At 40.3% G+C, this 27,417-nt stretch overlaps 3 protein-coding genes across 7 annotated transcripts; 2 read left to right on the top strand and 1 right to left on the bottom strand.

The window, feature by feature from the left end:
- Positions 1-831: 831 nt before the first annotated feature.
- LOC108669497 lies at positions 832-5,644 on the top strand. Its single transcript, XM_047881701.1, has 7 exons — positions 832-993; positions 1,196-1,343; positions 1,961-2,069; positions 2,270-2,454; positions 3,032-3,125; positions 3,587-3,737; positions 5,394-5,644. The coding sequence occupies exons 1-6, from the start codon at positions 930-932 to the stop codon at positions 3,701-3,703; spliced, it is 717 nt and encodes a 238-aa protein (XP_047737657.1). The 5' UTR covers positions 832-929; the 3' UTR covers positions 3,704-3,737; positions 5,394-5,644.
- Positions 5,645-6,362: 718 nt separating this feature from the next.
- Positions 6,363-26,819, bottom strand: LOC108669499. 5 transcript variants are annotated; one of them, XM_047881706.1, is made up of 6 exons: positions 26,743-26,819; positions 15,432-15,579; positions 13,990-14,098; positions 13,506-13,690; positions 11,447-11,540; positions 6,363-7,454 (listed from the first exon to the last, which is right to left on the bottom strand). In XM_047881706.1, the coding sequence occupies exons 2-6, from the start codon at positions 15,467-15,469 to the stop codon at positions 7,338-7,340; spliced, it is 543 nt and encodes a 180-aa protein (XP_047737662.1). In that variant the 5' UTR covers positions 15,470-15,579; positions 26,743-26,819; the 3' UTR covers positions 6,363-7,337. The 5 variants fall into 5 exon arrangements, with proteins under 5 accessions (XP_047737662.1, XP_047737658.1, XP_047737661.1 ...); XM_047881702.1 differs by lacking the exon at positions 26,743-26,819 and adding an exon at positions 17,712-17,848; XM_047881705.1 differs by lacking the exon at positions 26,743-26,819 and adding an exon at positions 17,712-17,848 and having other exon boundaries at positions 15,432-15,576.
- On the top strand, positions 19,710-22,541 carry LOC108669498. The gene is made up of 6 exons (XM_018156846.2): positions 19,710-19,816; positions 19,999-20,146; positions 20,346-20,454; positions 20,709-20,893; positions 21,390-21,483; positions 21,945-22,541. Exons 1-6 carry the CDS (start codon positions 19,753-19,755, stop codon positions 22,059-22,061), a joined length of 717 nt encoding a protein of 238 aa, XP_018012335.1. The 5' UTR covers positions 19,710-19,752; the 3' UTR covers positions 22,062-22,541.
- Positions 26,820-27,417: the final 598 nt, after the last annotated feature.

Genomic DNA, 27,417 nt, shown 5'->3' with positions numbered 1-27,417 from the left:
ATAGGCGTGAAAATAAAGAATAGTTCAAACGTAGGAGCTAGATTATGTTACCTTTCCTTCTTAGAGTGATTACAGAGGCAAAAACTAGAAAGCAGCACATTTTGTATGACTTCATTTGTATAGTCCTAGCGAGAGGAGCGAAGACTGGAAGTTTCGATGCCCTTTATATTCAGATGACATTAACGTCATGTTAAAATTAGACTTGGTGTCTTGGAAATAAGATATTAACAGTGCAGATATCTCAATTCCCATAAGAAGCGAGATAATCGAGCGCGGCATTGTGTTATGGATAGTAATCATAATTTTACCTCAGTATGATGCTCGATCAATTTACACGTATATTTTTATGTAACTGAAAACTAGCTATGGAAGAAATCTGGAGTCAACACTTATCGTCAAAACCGCGAATAAACCACAACCAGTCGGTCGAATGAAGACCACGAAGGGGGTTGCTTGTCGTATAGGGCGGGCACTCATAATTATTTATATAGGTAGCTGTTTGTCCCTTAAAGACGCCTTCTACCAGGTGCGTTCAAAAATTATTTCACAACTTTACATGAGGTCATATAGTAAAAATTTGGTGCTATGCGTCCTGCAATATCAGCAAAAATTATGTAAAAATCATAAAAGTGATGCATTTCCGGCTTTCGTTAGCATTTGGTGTTATACGAATTATGGAACCCAATCTGGTGAACAATTTTTTGTGATATCTCTCCCTTCACTGCAGTGATACCACTCCTTATTATCTACTCGTGAGAAGTATGACATATGAACAGATTGCCGACTTTCCTCAAGACACTCAACGTAGTACAATTTGGTGCTTCGCCTGAACCTTTGCCTTTTGCTTCGCCTGAAACTTCGAAACTTTTGCTTCGTCTGAAATTTTCAAACTTCCAACGTTCGGTAGTTTGTATTGAAACAATATCAAAATGAATTTCATAGAGTTTTGGTGTTTCTTAGCTTTTATCACTTCAAGCAACTTGAATGAAGAAGGTAACACAATTAGGTTATTTTTTATGAGTTTCTATTTTCAACCCAGGTAGATTTTTGCCTTAAAGAATACACCTATAAAGATAAGATAAAGATACACCAATCCGTGTCAATATTTTCCCTCCTCTAGTTTCACCGATTTTAGATTTTTGATGAATAGTAATCACCTTTCTGCGGACGTTGCGGCAGTTTCTCTCTATTGCAGGAGTCGCAGCAGCTGGTGATTTCCGGTACCTGACAGGTTACGCCGGTCCCAACCAAACCGGCGCCCACTACCAGTTCACGGAGTACATGCCTGACCTAAGCATGGTGCAGATGGACAACACCATCGAGAGCTCATGTGGTTTTGGATTGTGAGTGCAATCCATACATTCGATTCCACTTGATTACTTTTTATACGATTTGTTTCTAGATGTTATGTGTACATAAGTGGCACAAAGGATATTGGTAATGCACTCGCATAGGTCAATCATAAATGTCATAAATGTTGAGATTGATGTTTTATTTTTGAGACCTCCTTAATTCACGAAAAACAATATAGGACAAAATGCATCAGAATCTTTGTCATCGGTGACGTTCAGCAGCCACGCCCGACGGCTTTGGGCAAAATAGGTCATTTTCAAGCTCTTCGCCCGCTTATAATTTGGGGTGTGTCAATGGTTTCTCGCCATCTAATTTCCAATAAAATCTTGGAAGTAGAAATAAAGCCAAAATAAACAAGTGCAATTTGGTGTCTGCCTAAGATTCTGAGTAGGTGGCCTTGTATTATGGACGAACCAGGAGCTCCGTCGTTCAATTATACCCCCTGAGTTTTCATTCAGATTCTTACGGAAATACAACAAATTACGCAATTGGACTCCGAAAAATATAATGGTTATCACAATATTGTCTAAGTGAATCGCTTTTCTACTCTTGGCAAAACAAAGGTACACGCTGTGTTCATTTCACTCATACAAGCACAAAATTTTAGCTGGGTGATATACGACGCTGTGAACTACGACCAGCTTAACAATGATACTCGGTGCACAACGGCGCCGTTGGGCGGGTGCGGAAACTGGGCTTCTTGGTGCCAAAACCTGGTAAGGCAAAGCCGAGATAGAAGTTCTACGAACCTAGGATGAATTTATGTCGAAAAGACGCTAATGCGTCACGAAATTGCTCCGTAGAATGATTATGTCTGGTATACAATTACTTCCCGAAATTTCAGCATAAAAACAAGAAAATTTTCCCTACAGAGGTTTGATGCTATTTTTCGTTTCAAGAGATGAGTTTTCGGCAGGGGTCGTCGCTGAGGTACGCAGGAAGTCCGTACGGCCTCAACGATGACTACTACAGCCTGTACGAGGGCACGAACTTCAGGGGCAAAGAGTTCAGGGGCAACACAAACGCCGCTGACTTAGATGACCTGGACATGGCCGTCTCATCGCTTATCGTAACCGGACAGTCGGGGTGGACATTCTACACGTGAGTCCGCGCCACCATGTGCTAAAAAATGCTCCTGAATATGATGCGGTTTACTTACGTCTAAATTAACTACCCCAACTGTTAGAAATTTGCCGTGGTCAACTGTACACACCACGCATTCCGTCTACTTCTACTGTTCAGCGATTTTATTATTGCGACTGCCATAAAAATTTTCACCTTGAATATAGATCTGCATTGCAGTGTTCAAGGTTCTTCCAAATCTGTACCCAGGTCGTTTCCACTTCATTTACTTTTTGCAAATATAAAATTCACATGTATGTTAGTTGGTAATTTTGTTTGTAAGTCGTTGTTGAATGAACAACTAACGAAGACTTTTCGGTCATAACGCGTTGAAAGTCTCATCGCCTTTTCTTCTAGTTCAAACAATCTGCTGGCATTTGGCATTCATATCAGTTCGAGACTTACATTCTCTACCTTAAGGTAGTCGTTTGCTTTATCTAAGAAAACGTTTTTTTGTAATTATTAGCAGGTTTCTAAATCAGATATTTAGATCCCTGGAACAGTTCTTGTTAGCATGCTAAGGGTTGTCAATTGATTTTAACATTTGGACACACAGCGACGTCAACTTCACTGGTTCCAATGTGTGCGTGTTCGCTAATGTACACGCCTCAAACGGTGACATCCATCTTGACTACGCAATGATCACGCACGTAAGATAACATCCTCTATACAAGACACAATGCTAGATAAGTTCTGATGCATAACAACAGGCACGGTTTTGTGATTTAAAATGTCTGGCTTTTCTTCTCAAGTTTGTCCATGTGAATTTGTATGTGACACGTTTGCTATATTAGCAATGGTTAAGTCGCTAAGCTTTCATTAATTACATTATTTAAATTAATTTTAAAGAGTCATTTTCTGTGTCATAATAACACCAGGCTTTACGTAGATTCGGTTCATAACAAAGTGAGATGAAAGTTTGAATCTGTACCAATCTCGAGAATCGCTCAATTACAGCCCGTAAAACAGAAAAATTTGCCTACTGCTTCCAGTGAACCAATACATCAAGACTTTTTTCGAGCAAAAATGAAACTAAGGTATTCACAAAATGTCTTTCAATCTCCTAGAATATCGACTCATCAGGTCCAAACTCCAAACTATCCCCACGCAGGTAGACACCCTCGGTGTTGCCGACAACTCCATCAGGTCTGTGGCGAGGGGCTGCCTCAGCGAGAGCGTGCTGGGCCACCCCGGCGGTGAACGCCGCGGTCAAGACGCCAGCAACTGAACAGACGCATGTATCGCAACTGACTGAGTCACATGTAGGCAATAAATATGTACGCCAAATGTTTAATATTGGAATATTAGTTGCATATGTGATACATGTACAGAAATGCGTCTGTGTTCACATTCGGCCAGATCGATGTGCTGAAAGAGTGAATGGCTTTATACGTATACTTTTACTACAGCTGTTAGGACTTCTTCATTCAGATCCCGACAGTTGAGTCGAAGTGCACTTCATGGTCAAGATGACCTTCGTGGGACTGTTAACGAATTGTCCCAAATAAGTGACTTTTTTTACTTACTTTCAATGCCACCAACGTGAGCCAAGACAGGCATGGAAGGTCCATAAATAAGCAAGTCGGGTAAATTGTGTGTGCATTGATGACCAAGCCGTTGCCTCACTCCAAGTTTGTTGGTCTAATTCACTCATTCCTCTGCGTATGAACTTCGTCTCTGCCATCTCACTTTGATAAGTGTTCATCTAATATTGCAATGTTATGCTCAAGTTATTACCTGCAATAGAGCATAAAAAATTCCGGTTTAATGGAATGATTATGCGAAATTCGCACTAGATTCGATTTTCCATTTTGATGTACCAGAATGTAAAAAATACAACTTTCGAACGCATTGCTGCCTTCGTCTGCAGTCAGGTGACGAGGTAGCGCATCTATTTATCTAAGATTCGTACCTGGCTGCCGACCTTGCAATATCTCGTACTTTAACTGCGACCTGACGCTTGGCCTACGCATCTTCTGCGACTATAGGCTCTCAATCCTTGCTAATTAAGATTATTATTCTACTGTCTTATGATTTTGTGTGAATTTGGTTCCAATAGTATTTATTTAATTATTTATTCCTCTTGTATTTAGGATTTATCTAAGGCTCACCATACGTTACGTTTGGTGATTCTCCATTTGGGACGTTTAAAGTGGATTTAAATCAACTTGGTGGATTGCTTAAGGTCTAGTTTAATAAAATTGAGGTTTAGGGTTTCGTTCCTCCTCCAACTTTTCCCCGTGCATTTGAACTTCCTACTCTCCTGCTTGTCCTTTCTGGCGAACATTCCTCCCACATTACTCTCCTATTTTCTTAGGGTTTAGTTCATTGCATTATAGCCTATAGCAGTTGTATAGTATAGTATATTATATTATCTTCGGCATTGAAGAGTAGGCTTGGATAGGCCTGTCGCCGATTCTTGTATTTTTCTTGACTATACTGGCCTTTTGATCAAATCTTTTCAACGGACGGTAAGTGTAAAATCGTTCAAGATTTCAGTTGTTCCGAAGGATAAGAGGCATTTCAAAACTAAACATATGCTCCTGCATGGCCTTGTCTAGTCTGTTCTTGAACGCGTTCATACTCGGAGCGTCAACAATATCTTCAGGGAGGCTGTTCCACATGTCGGTGACTCGAAGCGAGAAGTGTTGTCGCATGGACGAGTTGCATCGCAGTTTTTTTAGTTTATAGCTGTGGCCCCTAGTGTTGGTTCATGTTTCAAATAGAATGTGTTACCTCGGTTACACACTCAGTGAGTGTGTGACCTCGGTTACACACTCACTCCGACTAGATTAATGCGGGTTCCAAATATTTATATGCATTGCCTTATATTTGTTTATACTGCCTTTTTTATGCATTTATAGAGACTATGGACGCCAGAGCTGCTTATGCTATAACCCTAATTTTATTTTCAATAGTATAAAAAACGTCCGTTGCTGAGCTGCCCGCGGCTAGCTGGTCCCGATCCTTCCCTGATCATTCCCATCCTGACCAAACTATTGAAGATAATTCTTTCGAATGAAGATTTGAGCCTTGGATGCCCAGTGGCCTGTAATCCTTGAAGTCTGGACTATGGCCTAGCTAAATTATTGAACAATCAAGTTGCCATAATCCACTAAGAAGCCTGAATCTTGACCTACCTTGACCGTTCCTTACAGAGAATCATGAAGCGGACCCAAAAATCAAATCTAATAAATCCCCCTCAGATGATTATTCTTAATTTAACCTATTATGTAGCGAATTGAAAAATTCTTTACAAGAATACCATAATTATGTGCCGTATTTCGCTTCTATTTTCCAGTTGCAAGGTTTTCAATGAATCTTAGAGTTTACTGATTGGAGCCGTGCGATGGGGTCAGACATAGGTTAAATTCGAAGCACGGACCCACGCAGACCATCGCATACCTCAATGAACCACGTGCTCCGTGAGCGACCGTAGAGGTATCTCAACCAGATGTCCATCGCAACTCAGATCATAAGCAGCGGGCGGTCTTCCGATGGCTGATGAATAACCAGCGGGCTATTGCGAGGACAAGAAGCAATTTTCTCGTGTAATTCGATTAAAAAGCGTCAGAGCATTGTCCTTTATCATCGATACCTGCCTGACTTTATATTCTCACGAATATTGCGAAATATCGCCATAAACACTGTCTTCCTCTAACAAGCGCGAAAAACATGTTCGACAGCCTTGGAACACTACGACCTCTAGTTCTCCAATTAACTCACACGCCAAAGAAAAACCAAACCCGTTATTAAGGCTCTAATTGAGGATCGCGAAGCTTCGAACAGGCTCGGCTCTTCCTTTTACGTTCCTCCACAAATTAGGCTGGACTTAACTCCACAGGAAAATGAGATAGCGATATGAATTTTTCCATAATTACCCAGCTAATTATTTACAAACGTGGACAGAAATAAAAAATATGTAAACTTTATATGTATAGAGCTATATGATGGAGGTAATTACAAGAAACTGAACATTAATTCTTCATCAAGTCTGCGACTTATACACTTTTTCGAGATGTCAATGGGTTCTTATTCTCTACAGCCCATAAAACGGAAAAATTTGCCTGCTGCTTCCAGTGAACCAATACATCAAGAATTTTTCGCGCAAAAATGAAACTAAGGTATTCTCAAAATGTCTTTCAATCTCCTAGAATATCGACTCATCATATTCTCCGTTGAATGGTATCCTCGGCATTTCTTGACCAGCCTTCTTGTTGTAGATATTATCTACCAAAAACTGGTTATGAAAAACTGGTTGATATGTGGAGGGAAAAGTCCGTATATTAACTGATTTAATGGAGGTATGTGGAAGGTATGAGGGGGAAGGTCGACATAGTCACAATACACCAGCAGACAGGTACTCAACACACCAACTGACAGGTACTCAACACACCAGCTGACAGGTACGTCACAACACACCAGCTGACAGGTACTGAATGGTTATGCCTTGCCATCGGCTCTTTTTTATTGTGGGCCACAGTCGAGTACACACATCAAAGAGTGTTTGGATAAAAACAAGCATTTGTGCACCATGAAAGCAGCATATATACGAGCGCTTAACGTATACGAGTAAACGATGCAAACATTATACACGTCAAGACCATCTGTTGATATAATGTTTGAAGGATGGACATCAAACACATCTCTTCTTTACTCAAAGGAAACACTTCTGCTTGATGTGAACAACCATCGCATCTTTTCATCACACCCACCTAGTATACATTCATGCAGTGACCATCATGCTCTGACTATCATGCATCAAAACGCATGTGACGTTCATTTATGCAGTCAACAACCAACACATGCAGTCTGAATGCCTGCACAGAACATCACGCACATCTGTCCTCTATATATAGTGTTCAGTTGGTGGCGTCTTGACCGCCGCGTTCACCGCCGGGATGGCCCAGCACGCGCTCGATGAGGCAGTCCCGCGCGACAGACCTGATGGAGTTGTCTGGCAAACCGAGGTCGTCCATCTGCAAGGAAAATGTTTCAGGCCGGAGTCTTTAGATTCCATAGGCTTGGGGTATCGTGTCTATCAAAATCTTCTGGGGATTCGAATCTTCAACTTGCAAGGAAACCTCCGTTTTTTGCATTTTTTGTCTACGTCGAGTAAATTATTTTTTGGACGTTGGACATGTTATTATAAACGGACTGATAATTTAATTGTCAATTATAATGACTATATCCCATCCAATCGATCTTTAAAAAATCACTTGTTTGACCTTATAATTTCATCATTAAACAAGCGTATTTCTTTACTCAGATGCCGTGAAACTTGCAAACGATAAGGACAGTGATAAGAAGGCAGTGCTCGTGAGACGAACACGCGTAGCGTTCGAGCATATGGCGGCCGGCAAGAAAATCCATCATTGTAAGTCTGTAGAGACTGACTTCATCTGGTTCTGGGCTCACAGCCGTACGGCGTACTGAATCGTGGTGGGTTCGATATGTTAAATGTTTTTGAACAAACTAACGATTATATTTTCGATATAATGTTAGGTCTTGTTTAGGTTTTATGTCTGTCTTTGAATTTTGACTTTTAAAGTGATTTTATTCATTTTTAGTTTAGCCGAACTGATGATGGAGCTGGACTCCGAAACGTTTTCAATATCGATATGGTGAATTTTCTTTGCTTTTAAATTCCTTGTCAAGTTTGCGAATTTTACACTTTTTTCGAGATGTCAACGGGTTATAATTTTCGTTTTCCTCTGAATGGTACACTTGATATTTTTTGTTGTAGATATTACCCACCTATTACATTTGTAGATATTACCTACCAAAAAATACTTATATTCGAGCATGCTTATACATGGAGTGAAAATCCCGTATATTTACTGTTTAGATAGAGTCTTTGTGGAAGGTATGAGGGGAAAGAGTCATCGCAAATTACTGAGCTGTCAGTTCGCGACTGGCGCCATGGTGAAGGCGAACTCAATGAGGGGCGAGGAGTTATAAGTGGCCAGTGGTCGGGCTAGTCCAATTAGGTATAGCCGACCACTGGCCATTCCTCGGCCACCTGAAAGCCACCAGGTGCCGCAAAAAAGGGGCTGGTTAGGATATCATATCACAAAGAGTAAAATCTCGAGGGTAGCGACTGGCCGACCTTAGGGCAGATCGAAGATCTCACAGGATGGTTGCTAAAACCTCACTCTCAGACTTCGCCGCATTCTGACTACGAGCCTTAATTTCACGACATTCTGGCAATTCTATGTCGCTTATTTTTTTTAACACTTTCCGCATGACACTGCGACAACAACTAATTATCCGGTGCGCATGGGACAGGGAGAGGGTCTCAGCCCAGAGCCGGAATGATATACACAAAACCGTATAGCATTTCAGTGAAACTAAAAAGTTCACAGGAAACTTTATGCAATCGAAGTGAGAGAATACAAACGTGAAAAATGCAATATTTCCATAAAAGGCAGGAGGCATGAATTAAATTAGCTCACAACACACCAGCTGACAGGTACTCAATGGTTGTGCCTTGCCATCTGCTCTTTTTTATTGTGGGCCACAGTCGAGTACACACATCAGAGAGTGTTTGGATAAAAACAAGCATTTGGGCACCATGAAAGCAGTATATATGCGAGCGCTTAACGCATACGAGTATACGCTGCAAACATTATACACGTCAAGACCATCTGTTGATATAATGTTTGCAGGATGGGCATCAAACACATCTCTTCATTACACAAAGGAAACGAGCTTGATGTGAACAACCATTGCATCCGTTCATCACGCCCACCTAGTATACATTCATGCAGTGTCCATCATGCCTCAGACGCATGTGACGTTCATTTATGCGGTCAACAACCAACACATGCAGTCTGAATGCCTGCACAGAACATCACGCACATCTGTCCTCTATATATAGTGTTCAGTTGCTGGCGTTTCGACCGCCGCGTTCAGCGCCGGGATGGCCCAGCACGCGCTCGCTCAGGCAGCCCCGCGCGACAGACCTGATGGAGTTGTCTGGCAGACCGAGGTCGTCCATCTGCAAGGAAAATGTTTCAGGACGGAGTCTTTAGGCTCCATAGGATTGGGGTATCGTGTTTATCAAAATCTTCTGGGGATTCGAATCGTCAACTTGCAAGGAAACCACAGTTTTTGCATTAATTTTGTCTACTTCGAGTAAATTACTTTTTAGAGGTTAGACATGTTATTAACGGACTGATCATTTAATTGTCAATCATATTGACTATATCCCATCCAATCGATATTTAAAAAAATCCTTGTTTGACTTTATAATTTCATCACTAAACAAGCGTATTTCTTTACTCAGATGCCGTGAAATTTGCAAACGATAAGGACAGTGATACGTGGGCAGTGCTGGTGAGACAATCACACGTAGCAGTCGACCTGCTGCGGCCGGCAAGAAAATCCATCATTGGGAGTCACTAACAGACTGACTTCATCAGGTTCTGGACTCCCAGCCGTACGGCGTACTGAATCGTGGTGGGTTCGATATGTTAAATGTTTTTGAACAAACTAACGATTATATAGATAAATACCCTGTTAGAAAATTTTCGCTTCCATCCTCTAAGAAAGTATCGGAAGTGGTTGGCTATTTTGGCTCACACTTGGTGATCGCAGTTGTGGTGTTTAGAAAATTATCAGATTATTCTGAACTGGGAATCTATCTCATCCAGTTCGCAATGAAACCAGGTAACAGCTGTCTCAGAATTTTTTTCGTAGAAACGCCTTAATTCATTTAGAAAACTAATGAAGAAATTTGCCAGCAAGGTGGTAAAATATAATGTTCGAAAATTGTCAGGTCGGAAATCTTGCAAGATTTCAGTAACTCTAGCATCGTATCCGCCATCGTAACATCAAGAATTATATCTCACATTCGAAACATCGAGCATTGTATTTGGTATTCTTATTTATCGTGCATGGTATCTTACCCCGTAAATACCGAGTGCGTAATCTTACTACGAAAGATTAGAACGTAGTATCCTACTCCGTAATTATCGAGCATGGGTATCGTGCGTGATACCGCACCCCCTAAACGTTGTGGATTATTTCTTACAGCTTGAACATTAAAGATGGTGTCTAACAATTAAAGTTTCGATGATAATATCTAACACAGTAATATGGAGCTTATACATAGTATATATATATGTATATAGATAGTATTTACATATATATACGTTTACTTCATGAATGCTACCTTACACCGAAAATATTGAGTACAGTGTCTCACTGCTTAATCATAAAGCATGGTATCCAAATAATAATATTCAAGTATGTCACCTTACATTTATGTAGTATGCGGTGTCGAGATCGATGCCATCGTGGGTGAAATGAATGAACGCGTACACGCACACGTTGGCTCCGGTGTAGTGGAGGCCGCTGTTAATGGTAATAGTCGATTTAAGCCCGTGGACATGAATGCAAGCCGACCAGAACTTATGTGTGAATGCTCGAATAAACAATAATACGATGAATGATTTAATTGTGACAGATTAGAATGTGATAAAATAAAATGATCGAAAATTATCAGGTCGGAAACCTTGCAAGATTTCAGTAACTCTAGCAGCGTATCCGCCATCATAACATTAAGAATTATATCTCACATTCGAAACATCGAGCAACGTATTTGGTATTCTTATTTATTGGGCATGGTATCTTATCTCGTAAATATCGAGCGTGGAATCTTACTACGAAAGATTAGAACGCAGTATCCTACTTCGTAATTATCGAGCATGGGTATCATGAATGGTACCGTACCCTCTAAACGTTGTGGATAATTTCTTACAGCTTGAACATTAAAGATAGTGTCTAACAATTGAAGTATCGACGATAATATCTAACACAGTGATATGGAGCTTATATATAGATAGTATCTAACTTCGTTTACTTCGTGAACGATACCTTACACCGAAAATATTGAGTACAGGGTCTCATGGCTTAATCGTAAAGCATGGTATCCAAATAATAATAATATTCAAGTATGTCACCTTACATTTCTGTAGAATGTGCTGTCGAGATCAATGCCATCGTGGGTGGGATGAGAGAACGCATACACGCACACGTTGGCTCCGGTGTAGTGGAGGCCGCTGTTAATGGTAGTAGTCAATTTGAGCCCGTGGACATGAATGCAAGCCAACCAAAACATATGTGTGAATACTCGAATGAACAATAAGACGATGAATGATTTCATTGTGAAAAATTAGGAGAACATAGTTAAAATTTGAAAGTGTTAATGGAGCCAGCCACCACAGCCCTGACGGCGTTGAGAGTTGAGACGCGAGAGAAGCGCGACATGGTAAAAATATTCACTTGAGTGACGATATCGTCAGACCCGGTCAGGCGCTATCTAGCCTCTGCGCACTTGCTCTGGCAGGCTGTGCAAATCTGCATTTATTTCTTGATTATAGATAATGATAGGGAAATTACACAATTACGAATTTATCAAAGATATGAACACACATGTAATTAAATCAAAACAAATAACTTACATTTTAATATCTGCATTTATTAGCGATCATTCAGTTACTACGGTAACTACCGTGAAAGACAGGCCCGTGGCAACAAGCCGAGTGGGAGGTTGCTGTACTTGTCTCTGTTGGGTGACGCAACCAGACTAAGGTCGGAGCAGTGTTGGAACGTGATTGGATTTGACGAGTGAACCGCTTGCCCGAGGATTGATAGCCACGATACAAGACCTGACGCCGTAAGATTATTGCCGAATGAACCGATTACCACGAGCACTGATACCCACGTCACAAGATCTGACGACGTACGATTGATGACGGGATTTCCGTAGTTTCTTTAATTTCCGTAGAGGCTGGTGCTTTCGCAAAGCCAATAAATTTCTGTAATTAGGTCTGTGTCTTGTATTCTGTAATTCGATCTATCCAGTCCTGTAATTGTCTGATTTTTTATGATATAGGAAGTGTTGAGGTATTTACATGTGTCATTATCTATCTTCTTGTGTCAAATCGTCATTGGCCAGTCGAGAACTGTATCAACGCGCCGCTAGCGACCACTACGGCTTAATCCAACCTGACATTATATAGATATTAAAACAAGAACGTAACGTAAATCTGAAGTAATAAGGATTTCTGATTGTTCGTCGTAAAAGTGCGTTATCCCAGAAAAGTAGGAAAGAGAATTTAAATAGATAACCGAAACCTAGATAGGATAGATAGGAACTATGCCACTAATCAATATTGAAATAAGGAATGTTTCGGATACCTGCGAGTGATGCAACTGCGCACTAAAACTGATATGATCGAATATGCTACATTTGGTAAACATTTACTCCGCTTGCTAGAAATGCTAGTTTAAAATGCTGCTAATAATTTTTCTTCACTCATATTGACAGGTTTATATTCATGAATGGCTTTCGCCTTTCGGTTGGCATGAATACTTCGTTGTAAAAACTGCAATTTAATTTGTGCTTGCATTCTTCAATGATGGAAGCCATAATTTTCTTAATCCTTCAATGCTTTTACTTTTCCACTTTATTTAATCCTTTCCTCGAGGTTTCACTTTGTTCATTTTAGTTACAAGTGCAAGATTGCTATTACTGTGAAGAATGGAAGGCAAACTCCAAAGTTATTTTTTTGCATTCGTCTTTCTTGTTGCTCGACCACCTTGATTTTCTTGCATCCGAGAAATGAAAAATAAATTTTTTTAATTATATGGAGAAGAATACATTTCATTTCTGAAACTAATTTATTACTGCTGTCGGAATTTTACTCTACTTGTTTTCCCTTATTTGCCTCTCAATTTTCTCTCAAAATTGCACATTAAGGCAAGAGATTTTAGGCTAAGTCAGGAGTTAGGGCAATGAAACTAATGTGGCCCAATAAATGAATGGTTTCACCAACACCAGATTATTCAACATGCAGTCCACTCTCTTGTTCCCTCCTGCGCCCCCATCTGGATTGCCTATATGTATAAGACAACGGTGTGAGACTGGCAAAAGTTCTTTCTCGGTCAGGGACCTATTCTCCAGCCAGTTAATTATACCTAATAATATTTCCCACCATACAGCAGAAGAACTTGGGACTTACGTGTAGAAGGTCCACGACGACTGTCCGGTCACGACAAGCGATGAGACGGCCATGTCCAGGTCACCCACGTCGGACGCGTTTGTGTTGCCTCTGAACTCCCTGCCCCGGAAGTGCGTTCCCTCGTACAGATTGTAATAGTTATCGTTGAGGCCGTTTGGGCTCCCAGCGTACCTCAGCGAGGACGCCTACCAGATAAGCAGTATTTTAGATGAAATTCTGGATCGCCTGTGCTTAGCGTAATATTCTAACAATTAAATTATTGACTCAACTGAGCATTATATAGTCATCGTTTTATTGTAGAAGAATTCCGTTAATGTAAGCAAGAAGGCGCCAGTGGTGGGTCATAAATAAGAAATACAATTTTTTACTTAACCTCGTTCTGTTCAATCAGGAAGAATCAATACAAAAATTGTTTAGGTGAGCATATCAAGATACCACCTCATTAGTTGGTACGCTAATTAGGCTAGTTCCATGATTTTCTCACCATGTTCCTGAAGCTTGTGGCTATATTCCCGCACCAGCTGACTTCTGTAAAGCGGTAAGAAAACTCCGTATCGTTCGAGCCGTAGTTTGGAGTGTCGTAGAGTATCCAGCTGTGGAAATGATTTGCATAATAGTTTATAGTGTTGCGCAAAAAGCAAAGCATCATTAATTTCGGCTTTGTATGATGGTCTGACAGCATTGTTTGGATGATGTGTCAAAACAATCTCAGTGATCGCAGCAACTAATTTATGATTTATGAAATAGCGTAACTTAAATAAATGCGAATTAAAGAGGAAAATCTGAACGTAAAATTGTAATCTATTTGCTGAAGGACGAAACATTTATGTATGTTATAACAGTAATAAGAAATTTTCTTACTGTACATCAATATTACTGTTGTTCCGTATCAGTTACATTATAATTGAACACAAGTATTAATGTCACTCGATTGATTAAATAATAAATTCAGTATAAATTCAAAAGAAAAGAAAACTCGAGACAAATGCAATATTTCTTGAAAATGTTTCGGAGACCAGTTCCATCGTCAGTTAGAAAAATCTAGAATACAGAAACAATCAGAAGTTAATAGTCTAAATTTAAAAGAAAAGCACAGAAGTTAAAACCTGAATTTACGAACACCAGACAGACAAAATACAATAAAAAACTAGCCAAAACGAATCTATTCACAATTTCTAGTGGATCAGAGCTAAAGGCTGCATTCAAACTAGGCCTCTCTTTAAAAGTATACAATGATTCCAAAATACGCAGATGAGAAGCAACAGAACTAGAAGCTAAAACCTTCCTTTTAATGCTCTGCGACCATAGAATAAAGATTGTGTGACGTCATCCCGACGTACGCATGTGCACATCGGGCACAGCTATATATACAGACTAGAGACGGTCGCATACGAAAGGGGAAGATATTTTTGTACCTGAAGTAAGAACCTTTCTTAAAATTGTTCAACAATCAAATATTAAGATTAATGTTACGAAGTATTTCATAAATAAATATTTTAATTCTCTAATTCTCTTCAGATAGCTTCTGACGCATGAGCAAAGTATGGAAAAGAATGTTAAATAAAGTTCCCATTTTCAGGCTCTGGAACAACCTCACTGTACCGCTTGGACATGAATTTATCATTTAGGATAAACATCAGGTTAGAAGGAAATCCATTAAGCGAGAAGATATTGCTCGTAAATTCAAATTCAGTGTGCATGGCACGGAATGTAGATCAAATTATATATCAAACATGTAAATGTTTTCAAAATTATACAGAATCAATTTTTCTTATTATTCCCGTTCATATTTTGTGAAGTCCACTATTTGTGTGAAGTTCAAATTCTGTTGAATAACTTGTGAGTTCTAAAATTGATACAATAACATTAATTGAAATCGTCTCCGTGACAATATCAATGTGGTGCCACTCCACTCATTTTACTCACTTTCCAGTCTCACAGGCGCTCTCGATGGTGTTGTCCATCAGCACTACGCTGAGGTCGGGGCTGTAGTCGGTGAACAGGTAGTGTGCCCCGGTTTGGTTGAGGCCGGCGTAACCTGTCAGGTACCGGAAATCACCAACTCCCGCAACTACTGAAAAAAATAAAAATTTCTATTAGTGTGATAAGATTTTAATAACTTTTGACACTCATACGTAGCTTCAAATAACTATACGAGAGGCCCAGAGAAATAGTAATGATGAGCTGTCTATTCTATAGTTGCGAACTACCAATCAACTGCATGACTGAAATCTTATTTGTATTAATAACGGATGATAATATTAATTGATAAATTTTCAGTAGACTTGCAGAAGAATTTCAATTATTCTCGTACGACTCCTCAAAGTTTCGTCGAAATATCTCAGGAAAACTATTATCTGTCATGCTTCCGTGAAAGATGAGCTTGCATTTAAATTATCTATGGAACCACAATATACTTTCATGCAGATGTTCGAAATGTTTCATTTTAAAGTGATCCCCGCGGAAATTTCTATTAGAGCTGCATGAGAGAAGTGAAATAGATAATAACATTTTATAAACAACCAACTAATGAAACTCTCTTTGGTCTGGGATTCATCACAAATTTGCTCGGACTCATTATATCTGTCCGAAATTTGGCCGAGATTCGATCGAGATCAATTCGAACTTTGTTCGTATAGTGTCCGAACTTTTTCTGAGATTTGTTTACCGTAAAGTTTAACGACACCATAAGGTTTACCGACACCATAAATTTCACCGACACTATAATGCTTACTGACACCAAAGGGAGCGCAGCCGTGCACCACCAATTTTTTGCACCAATAAGCCCCGAATCGAACGAATTGGATCTCTCCGGACATCCACCAATCAGCCGTGAACCACTCGGCTTTGACTTCCTCCGGCCTCGCATAGAACCTGCCGTGCACCACCAGGCCGCGGATCGAATCTGACTTACTGGCATCGTTAAATTACGTAATTTTACGTTCGCCGCATCTGAGGTTGTTTCATATAGCATAGTTCTGTTCCAAAATTTATCGTCCTTCGACCAGGGGCCGTTCGACCGAGGGTTGGTTCGACCCACGGCCCAGATACGGACGGCTTGAAGTGTTGAAGGCTACGTTCCGGAAGGCAGGAATCATGATGGTCCATTGCATCCAGGGCAGTGGTGGTCTTCGGCAGGCGACCCACACCAAAAAGTTCCATGGAAACGCGCCCAACAGCCTTACGTACCATAACCTTTAACGATAACAATCCTGAATACGCCCCCCCCCCAAGGGCGCCTAATTACAATATCCCGTCTCGATAAGGATCTTGGATACGTGCCCCAACAGCGCCTATATTACATTGTGCCAACAACATGAAGTAGCCCCTACATACAATATCCCGACACCATAACTGTTGAATTTTTGTATTGATATGCAATATGCCAATATCTACTTGAACTCAGTTAGCAATCCCGGTGCTAACTGAGTTAACACGTACAATCCCAGTGTTGTACAACGAATAGAATTTTTCTGTCTGATCTGACTCCATAAAATCTCAACATAAAAATCAGTCAGTCGTCAAGGATACAAAACCGATTTACACTAATAATTTCTTTCATTTGCTTCAATCTTCTATATAGAACCCCGAAAATTGATAATTCTCCACGTCTTTGATATCAATTTGCTTTGTCTTTCCATCTTCTATAATTATTTGCCATTTTCTTTTTCATCTTTTACCATCTTTGATATATGTTCCGAATGGCAAGAAGAGGTACTGGCAGTATACTAGCTACGAAAACGCATTGGACACATAAATTTCGAGTTCACAAAGAAGTTATGGGAGACTAACTTTAAACTACTACTTTAAACTACTAACTAACTTTAAAACAATCTTGCATCCACAAAAATTATAACTTACGAAATCTCACAATAAATATTCTAAATACGCCCCCAGAAGCCCCTATATACAACATTCCGACACGTGATGTATCCTGGATACGCGCCCCAACAATCCCTATGTAGTTCTAGTGCCAGGAAAATGTACAGCCAAACGGCGTTATATAAAAATGATTTAATTCTTCAATATTTTCATTAATTTAATTAAATACGTTAATGAAACTCGTATTACCTAGGGAGATTTAGAACAAACTAACACACAATTTTCGAAATGTATAATAGATATTTATGTCGAATTTTCTGGAGTGGAAGAATTAAAATTGGGGTAAGAAATACATGATGATCCAATGTGGACGCATTGTGTTACCTCGGGCATTTAGGTTGATTGTAGCGACAAAAAATAACAGCGCCAGAACATCGGAGCCGTCATCATGAACTTATTTCAACACTGCATGACAAGCTATAACTTGGAGTTTGAAAGCGCTACCACAAAGAGTGCGTCAATTAAGATGCACTATATAGAGGAGAACGGCGCGTTGAACTGACAGTCAATAGGCAATCTATGCAAATGTCACAATTCCCACGATGAGCGAGGTAATCAGGCAGGCATCGGACGAGTGGAAAATAAAACCAAAGAATCATTTGATGATTACTGATGTATCTTCTGCCACAAATAAGAGCTTAATATATGCATAATTTTTAAAGTTATTTCATGATTTACCGCCATGCTGGTAGTTCCTATAACCGAGTTCCTTACATAAAGCGGCTAATGCTATTGGAGGCTTAAAAAAATAAAGGCTTGAAATGCGATCCCCGGCACATATAGGACAGGAACTACAAAAAAGGCCTAGTTAACAGGGGAGATAATACAGCATAGGTTCCAACTATAAAGTCGAGACTCGCGTCGCGCTATTGACCAATCTTCGTGGTGAATATCAAGTCATAGGTCAGGTAATTGATTGTATTATTTCTAATGTATACCGCAGGATAGCAACGGTCTGAGTTGAGAGTTATGAGAACAGGCGGCAATATCTGCATATGTCTCAATTCTCACTGTTCGCGTGATGATCAAACGGACCTCAGAAATTGGGAAATGTCTTCGGAAAATTGCTTATTGCTTCATGTGTCATCTTCTGCAGCTTTTAGAAGAATGATAAGCAAACGGTTCCCTTTATATACTTCCCTCATGATTGTTCCTCATTTACGCTAGCAATACTAACTATTCTTTTCATTAGTTGCTAGACTTCGGTTTTAAATCTGAGCTGTTGAAACGGGTGGCCCAGTGGTTACAGTTGAGCGTACCAGGATTGGAGCAGAGAGGCGCGGGTTCGATCCCAGCTCTGTGCGCCAGTTTCTGGTCAGAATCGGCGAGGAGGCCGGGCGGTTAAGCACAGCAGAATTGTAGCGGTGAGTTGCGAGTTCGAGACCGCAAAATGCTTTGAATGTTCTGCGATGTTAAGAATAGGCGACAGGCCTACTGCCTACAACGCTGGAACCGCTATTATTATATTATTATAACCTTCTGCAATAAATTGATTTGTTGAGATTTCAACGAGAGCATTTTCTACCGAGTTTACTTCAATCTCATAAAGGAAGGGAAACTTTTGCGCAAGAAAAGTTTTTTTCTTTAATTTTTCAGTAGTTTAAATGAATTTTGATGCTCAGTAAAGCGAAAACATAAATTTTCCGTAAATTTAAACCCTATGCTGGAAGTTTGCAACAAAAAATAATAGTATTTTGAATTTCTACTTGTGGCAACATGACAACATGTAGAAACGAACATATAGACAATTAACGTTCATATCTTTCAATTTACTTTAAGGTTGGTTAATGAAAGCTATCTTGGGTTAGTTTCAAATCGGAAGTCATGAGTTTGGATAGAAGGTGCGCCTCATACAAACTTCTTGCTTTATAAGCATATAAGGCCACAGTTAGTTCCAGGTCTAAGGCTATTTTGTAAGTAGAAACCTTTTTCAGATCAACCTCTCACAGATATGCTACCAGCAAAAATTGTCAGGCTAATTCAAATAAAGCATGACAACCGGCAAGTGGCTTGTCTAGTAATATCGATGCCATTTAATTCTTTAAGCTTATAAGCAGCCGACCCATGAAACTACAGGTTGAAACTTCATTACCGAAGAACTTCGATTAGATAATTGAAAAGACAACGATCTTACGTCTCTTCGGTAGCGCATCGGGAAAAGTTCTGCCTATCGTGACTCGTATATCTCTTTATCTGCTACACTTTGATGCCACCCTATCGTCTACTCGTGCGAAGTATAACATTTGCAAGGATAGCTGACACTTCTCAAGACACTCAACTGGTAAGATTTAACGTATCATCAGAGCCTTTGCAGTGGCCCCTCGAAACTTCAACGTTTGGTAGTTTGTCTTGAAATAAGATCAAAATGAAGTTCCTAGAGTTCTGGTGCCTTTTAGTTTTCATCACTTCAATCATTCGATCTGAGAAAGGTATCACAATCTAGTATTTTTTTACCATTTCTATGCATTCCTTGATCGATTTCGCCTTCCTGAATACACTCAAAAATGTGCTCAATTTGTGCATTCAATTTCTCTTTACAATTTTATCATTAAGATCGTCGATAAATAAAGGTCATCGGTCACAGACGTTATGCAAGTTTCTTCCCCAGCAGGGGTTGCAGGAGCAGGTGATTTCCGGTACCTGACAGGTTACGTCGGCCTCAACCAAACCGGCGCCCACTACCAGTTCACGGAGTACATGCCTGACCTCAGCGTCGTGCAGATGGACAACAGCATCCAGAGCGCATGTGGCGTTGGAATGTAAGTAAAGTCAGTAAATACTGTCTCTTAAAGCTATTTTCATAAACAAGCTTTACCGTAGCATAAACACAGAATTTAGCTGACTGCCCGGGTTGACATGATCCCCCTGAGAAATCCAACTTTCTGATCCCAGCAAACAAGAAAATAACATCGACTGAATGTCAGAAATCAGTTCATTCATTCGAGCGCCAAATTTCAGATGGCTGCTCTACGACGAAGTGAACTACGACCCGATCACCAATGAAACTGAATGCACAGTTCGGCCAATTGGCGAGTGCGGAAATTGGAGCCCTCAGTGCCAAAACATGGTAAGTAAAACTGATATAGAAATTTTACGAATGTAATCATACTATGGGTTTTCAAGTTTTTCTAGTATTATCAGATTTTAAGCATTACTTGGTATGGATTTATCATGATAAGAAACAAACACTAGACGGAATTAATCCAAAGAATCATTATGCTTAGTGTACAATTCCCTTACAAATTCCATTATAAAAATGAACATAATCTCCATACAGAGGATTGAGGCAAATTCTGTTCCATTAGGCTGATTTATCCTCAGGTATCGTCGCTGAGGTACGCAGGAAGTCCGTACGGCCTCAACGACAACTACTACAACCTGTACGAGGGGACGTACTTCAGAGGCAGGGAGTTCAGAGGCAACACAAACGCCGCTGACTTGGGGGACCTGGACATGGCCGTCTCGTCTCTCATCGTGACCGGGCAGTCGGGGTGGACGTTCTACACGTTAGTCATGCCAATATGCGTCGATGATAGTATGCTTTTGAGACAATATCTATACTCTGCTTAGATATACTCAACGATCAATTCGATTAATGTCGTTTAAAAATTTCGTGATGCGTCAAGTTTTGATAAATTATACACGCTACTCTAAGAATCTGATGATTAACATTGTTCGATTCTTTCTTTTCATGTCAAAGGACAGCATGTGATAGTACAAAGTTCGGGAGTCAGATCAAGTCTAGTTTAGATAAAACACTCGTCGCACATTTTTATCTCAGTAAAGCTAACCCCATTAGTATTCAATTCATAAAACCACAATCTAAACTTTGCCATGTGAGGAGACCAGCAGTGAACAGCAACCTCCCAGCAGTGCCAAAACTTAATATAGCGCCAATGCTCAGCTATATTTGATGATCAGAATGATCTCTAACTAAACCACTCGACCTGTCCACGTCTCAGCTTACTCTATGTTGTTCAACTAACAATTTGGAACCAACAGCGACGTGAACTTAACGGGATCCAACGTGTGCGTGTACGCGGATGAACACCACACTAACGGAGACATCGATCATGACTTCGCACGTGTCCAAGGTGTAAGTTATCATGATCTAGTTAACGATGTAAGATACTATAACAACTTCCTACAGTTTTATATATGCTTCCAATGTGACAACTCCCTGAAAAACCTGAAAAGAGCGTCTCAATCGATTTTCCGTTACTTTACTCTAATATCATGAGCAGCGTTCTTATATAGTTACTGAGCAGAGATCGTGATCGAATTTATCGTGCGTCTGCTTATACATTTTCCATGAATCTAGCAAAATAAGGAAATGCTCGCATTTACGATTCGATGCCATACCTCCATACTTTCAAACAACCAATCAATTACTAAATACGCATTATTAAACCTGAAGCGCTCAATAGTGTGCAATATTGTTCATTAAAATATGATCTGTTGCATCAGATCATTTCATAATGGATCTCTTGCACCAGAGTTCTGTATGGCAAGGTCATACAGATCTTTGGTGCAACAGATCCACGCTTCTCTCTACAGATGGAAAAGCTCGGTCTGCCCGACAACTCCATCAGGTCTGTGGCGCGGGGCTGCCTCAGCGAGTACGTGCTGGGCCATCCCGGCGGTGAACGCCGCAGTCACGACGCCAGCAACTGAACAGATGCGCGTGGTGTTCAATGCACGGGTGTGGTCCACATGTAGTTGATTAGAATACGCGCCAAAAGTATAACGTAAGCATATCCGTTTCATGGTTATACTAGTGTTGTGAAAAATGAGTGCGTCATGATGATCCACTTAAATGTGTCAAGTGAACTTCTTCGAATATGGGAATACTATCCACTCACTTGCTCGCTGGTGTGGCGGCAGTGACTCACCTTCGAGAGTCAAGACTAGGTCATTACGTTCCACTAAAGGCCAAGTGCGTCTTAAATTACGTTCATTCATCGTCAAGCAGCTGACTCATCCATGTTTATTATCTTGACCCACTCGATTATCTGCCTGTGAGCTTCTTACCTGCTATCTCGTTTGATCGCGCGTTCATCTAATTGCCATTAATTCACATATTGTTTTTTGCATTACTTTCGTAATATTTGAAATTGCAATATAAACTATGCTTATTCGAGCTTCATTGAACATATGACGTCCCGTTGTTCAATTTTCAGGTTCTTAGAGAGTTTTAGAATTACGATTTAAGTACTCACTATAATCCGAATTTTGTTTCTTTTTAACCCTTGTGAGGTTGTAGATATAGTTGAGAGCGTATTGGTAGGAGCCGTTCGTTAATGAAAACCCAGTTTATAGGATTGAAAAGCCATACCCAGGCTTAGCTTATATTTAAACAAGGAAAAGGCAATCCTATGCAAAATAGGAGCCAAAGTTTAGAGTCAACTTCAGCAAAGCTCGAACTCAGTGATACTCCATGAAAGGGGCAACGGTGAGATTAATTTCTAATTTCCCAGCAGAGAACGATTTCTACCCAACCTTTAACTCGTAATCTCAACAACCACATTTCTGTCACTGCGGTTAATAAACGCAATTCATTTTCGAGTGACTGATGACTGGTTTGCGGTTGGTCATTTGAGCTCACCAAGCAAGGCATTCAGCACACTGGTTGATATTACTACGTGCAAGTGGCTGTGCTCGAAGGATGCTGCTGCCAATACCATCAGACCTCAGTTGGTGACTGTTAAGGATCCTGCACAGGTTTGGAGCGTGCTAAACGCAACGAGAAAACTAAGAGAACCCGCCGAGTAAAAGTCCAATTTTGTGAAGAAGTATTCCACCCCTTTGGAGAGAGCGAATTTTGGTAAGAAATGGCAGGAGAGAATCGGGGAAAAGCACGGAAAATCAGGTCAACCATTGTCGAGAAGTCAGGACAACACCGGCCGCTCACGGTCAGTCAGAGGAGCTGGAAAATAATTAAACAGGAGGATCGAGTCATGTCCTCAGATCCAGCCCTGTAAATAGTGTAAGAAGTAAAGTCATACATCTAAGTATATGTGCACAAAAAGTTTTAAAATGTATCTGCACGAACTCGGATTCCGATTTGAACCAAAAAAGTGAAGTGTTAACTGTGATCGCAAACGAGTGTATGAACATTATTTGGATTACTGAAACACTCCCTAAAAATCACGGTGGAAATTTTACCTACTGAATTTCAGTTGCCAGGTTTTAATTGTTTTCATAACTTACATGAGGAGCAGTGCAGTGGAGGTGCAGATCAGTGGGTTAGAATTTTTTATGCGGCCCAGCAAGTTAAGTTATCTGCAGACCACAAATCAACTTGAGAATATGTTAGGCGCGAACTTTCTCTAAAGGCAAGGATAGCCTCCTCATAGGCGTCGTGTATAGATCACCAAACAGTTCCTCTGCTAATGATAAAGCACTATATTAAACAGCCTTTTACCGAGCATCAGCAGGTCGCATACGTTGATCGTTGATGACTTTTAACCATCCAGAAATAAACTGGGCAGATGAATCCTCTCGAGGAGGTAGGAATCACCCAGTATCCCTGTTCATGGAGTCTGTGCGAGATTTATTTTTGATCTAGCACATCACAAAGCCATCCCGTGTTAGGCGTAAACGGATTCCAAATATTCTAAATTTATTGTTTACTAGTAAAGAATCAATGTTAAACGAGCTTTGCCACGAGGCGCCGTTTGGCAAAAGCCACAACCAATCTTTGTTTTTCAGTTTTAAGTTCTTTATAGAAAAATCGCCTCTGAAGCCTGAACATTTTAACTTAGCAAAATGCCACAATGTTAAACTCCGTATTTTAGTAAGTGCAGCAAATATTTTGGACTCTACTTTGGAACATGAGTGCGGCTGATTCATGGTAATATCTAAAACACACGGTTATGTCGGCAGTTGATGCTTGTGTACCTAAGATTAAGCTCGGTGGAGTCAAAAAGTCAGTGGATGAACAGTAGAGTTAGAACTAAGCTTAGACCTAGAAGGACACGTGGCGATGCTGGTTATAGCCTGTACGCATTAGCTCGAAATCAAGCTAAAAGAATCTGTCACACCGCAGGAAAAAATTTGAAAAAATTGCCACAAACGCAAAAAGGACCCGAAAGCCTTTTTTTCGTACGCTAGTTCAAAGTGTAAGATAAACGACGGCACTTCTGATTTGAAAGTATATCAACAAAAGTTATCCCCTGATGAGGGCATGGCGTTCATCTAACGTTCGAAATCAGTTCTCTAGCTGCATTTTCATAGATGTGGACTTGAACAGTATTCCAGTTATTGATGAGCGCCCAGCAGGCTCAAAGTTAACAGGTTTTGACATACACGAGAAGAGGTTCTCTAGCACCTGGTCGCCGAAGCCCAACAAGTCATGTGGACCCAGACGGCTTAAACCCTAGATTACTCCAAGAATTAGCAATCGTTCTGACTGGCCCTTAGAGAGTATTCTTTCGAAAAATTTTGAACGATGTACTTTGCCGGTCGATTGAAAAGATCAAGTGACACCATTGTTCAAAAAAGCTGACTAGACTCACTAGAGTAGCTCCGGTAAATATCATCTCTGTCAGTTTTAGAAATGTTGTTTGAAAGGTAATTAAATCCGTTGTGAGGGATAGGATTATCGATCACTTGACTGTTAGCTATCTCCTATCTGACTCAACATAGCTTTATGGCCGGTAGCTCCTGTACCACTAACCTCTTGTCTACTTTGAACGATTGGACTAGACTGCCGGACGAACGGTAGCCAGTGGATACAGTGTACCTAGACCGAGCCAAAGCATTAGACTGTGTTCCGCATGAGCACCTGTTGCTCACGAGGAACATTATCGAGGAAATGTACTCCAATGGATCAGAGATTTTCTAGCAGGTAGGCAAGAACGTGTCAGTATTAACGAAACCGTGTCAGACTGGGCAACTGTGTACAACGGCGGGCCACAAGGAAGCTTTCATGAGCCTGTTATGCTCGTTGCTTCTACAAACGATCTGCCAGAAGTAGGGCGTGTGCTCCATGTATGCTTATGACACAAAGTTTTTAATACATTGAAGGATGCGTCAACTAAAATGCAACTCAAAATGGTGTTGATAGTTTAGTTGAATGGACTGATGCGTTTTAAGTGTAAAGACTTCCGGTCGCGAAAAAACAACGAACAGCAAAGCTTACAGCATGAGAAGACATGGTTGCAACGAGAGAGTAATGATCGAAAAGTCTAGTGCGAAAAAATATTTGAGAGTTTATGTCGACAAAGAGCCGAAATTTTCTCGACATATTGAAACGCAAGTTAAAAAGTCCAATAAACTTCTTGGACTGATCAGACGCTAATTAGAGTTCCTAGATGCAGAAGCGATGAAGCTTTGGTTTGTTGCTGTCGTGCGCCCAAACTTAGAGTTTAGAAGTGCCGTGTGGTCACCGAAGCTTGAAATTAACAAAATATTAGTAGACAATGTTCGAAGACGTGCAACAAAGGTAATTCCAGGCTTGAAGGGCAAGTCTTATGAATAAAGGTTAAAGATTATGAAGTTTCCAAGGCTCTGTTATCGACGTCTGCGTGGTGGCCTCATTGAAGTACAGTATACACGTATACACATGGTTTATTCAAGATCCCAGAAGGATTCATAGAAGGTGAAACAAGAACCAACACCAGGGGGCAAAAAAAAACTGCGATGCAACTCCGAGTTGGCGCTCGGAGTATGAACACGTTTAAGAACAAACTAGACAAGGCTATGCAGGAGCATATGTTCAGTCTTTAAATGCCTATTACCCTACGGAATCATTGAAAGTCCGTTTTCAAACCACTCTCAGTTGAAAAGATCTGGTCAAAAGGCAAGTTTTTAGATCTGTGAACAAGCCACGAATAGTACAAAATTCGGCCACAGGCTTATTCAAGCCTATTCTTCAACGCCGAAGATACTATACTACAATACTTTGGGTTGGAGGGCTTGTAGCGAATTTTTTCTACCATTACTGCAATATAATCCCTAGTAATTCAGAATCATTAGGAAGTCAGAATCTGACGTTCATCAAACTACTAGTTTATAGAATCTTAATAGGAAAATAGGAGGATTCTATAATAGGAATATAATAGATTCTATAGATTTTATAACAGGAATCTATAGACATAGATTAAATAAAATAATAGGTATTCATAGAATCTTACTAGGAAAATGAGCACTACAGAGATTGACACATAAGAATTAATGTGAAGTAGGCAGAGCCAATATTTAAAAAATTTCCGCATTTTAAAACAGCCCCATTAGGAAATTAATGAGTAAACTGAAAGGGAAGTGCAATATATTGAATGGCAAAAATCATGATGAGAGTCATGCATTGAAAATCATCAAACATGATATAAAAATATTTCGAATATTATCTTACCGTGTCGATGAATGCGATGTCGACATCGATGTCGCCGTTGGTGTAGTGTACATCAGAGTACTGGTGAACGATGGATCCTGTGAAGTAGACTTCGTTGTTGGTTTTAAATTTTGTTAGAGGTAAAATTTAATAAAATTGTTGTAACTTTGTAATCTCCTCAAAATTCCTTCTTGTATCTTTAGCATTGAAATTTTTCATGAAGTAGTTGCATGTTCTTACATGCCATTTCCTCGAACTAGCCGTATTCAACGATCACTGAATAAAAACTCTGTAACAGTTTTAATTGCATTGCAGATCACTCTACAACATCGCTATAACAAAAGCATTGTAGGCCAGTGTAATCAAACGGATTGTGAGGTTAGCACACAGCAAAGTTCCAACAACTAGGTGATTTATGAAGTAAGTTATGCGCCTTATCTTCAGTATCATCTTCATGCATGGTTGCTCGACCTCGTGTGTAGACCGTCCAATCCGACTCTCCGGTCACAAGGAGCGATGAAACGGCCCCCTTCAGGTCACCCAAGTCTTCGGCATCTGTGTTACTCCTGAACTCTGTCTTGGTCGCGCGTCCCCTCATTAAAGTTGTAGAAGTTGTCGTCGAAGCGGTTTTGACTTCCAGCGTACCTCAGAGATGATGCTTGGGAGAAACAATCTTCTAAAATGTCAGCAAATGTG

This window comes from Hyalella azteca, unplaced genomic scaffold (assembly GCF_000764305.2).
Source record: "Hyalella azteca isolate HAZT.00-mixed unplaced genomic scaffold, Hazt_2.0.2 contig8660, whole genome shotgun sequence".
NCBI lineage: Eukaryota > Metazoa > Arthropoda > Malacostraca > Amphipoda > Hyalellidae > Hyalella > Hyalella azteca.
This window is presented reverse-complemented; position numbering and strand designations above follow the sequence as displayed.

Excerpts from the sequence above, each read along its gene's own strand:
- LOC108669499 (XM_047881706.1), bottom strand. The coding sequence starts at position 15,469 with ATGGACAACACCATCGAGAGCGCCTGTGAGACTGGAAA. Across the intron at positions 11,541-13,505 it reads TCGTCGTGGACCTTCTACAC|CGGCCTCCACTACACCGGAG; the intron begins GTAAGTCCCAAG and ends TACCATTAACAG. Across the intron at positions 7,455-11,446 it reads ACAGCACATTCTACAGAAAT|ATGGACGACCTCGGTTTGCC; the intron begins GTAAGGTGACAT and ends TTTTCCTTGCAG.
- LOC108669497 (XM_047881701.1), top strand. The coding sequence starts at position 930 with ATGAATTTCATAGAGTTTTGGTGTTTCTTAGCTTTTATCACTTCAAGC. Across the intron at positions 1,344-1,960 it reads AGCTCATGTGGTTTTGGATT|CTGGGTGATATACGACGCTG; the intron begins GTGAGTGCAATC and ends ACAAAATTTTAG. Across the intron at positions 2,455-3,031 it reads TCGGGGTGGACATTCTACAC|CGACGTCAACTTCACTGGTT; the intron begins GTGAGTCCGCGC and ends TTGGACACACAG.
- LOC108669498 (XM_018156846.2), top strand. The coding sequence starts at position 19,753 with ATGAAGTTCCTAGAGTTCTGGTGCCTTTTAGTTTTCATCACTTCAATC. Across the intron at positions 19,817-19,998 it reads AATCATTCGATCTGAGAAAG|GGGTTGCAGGAGCAGGTGAT; the intron begins GTATCACAATCT and ends CTTCCCCAGCAG. Across the intron at positions 21,484-21,944 it reads ACTTCGCACGTGTCCAAGGT|ATGGAAAAGCTCGGTCTGCC; the intron begins GTAAGTTATCAT and ends TTCTCTCTACAG.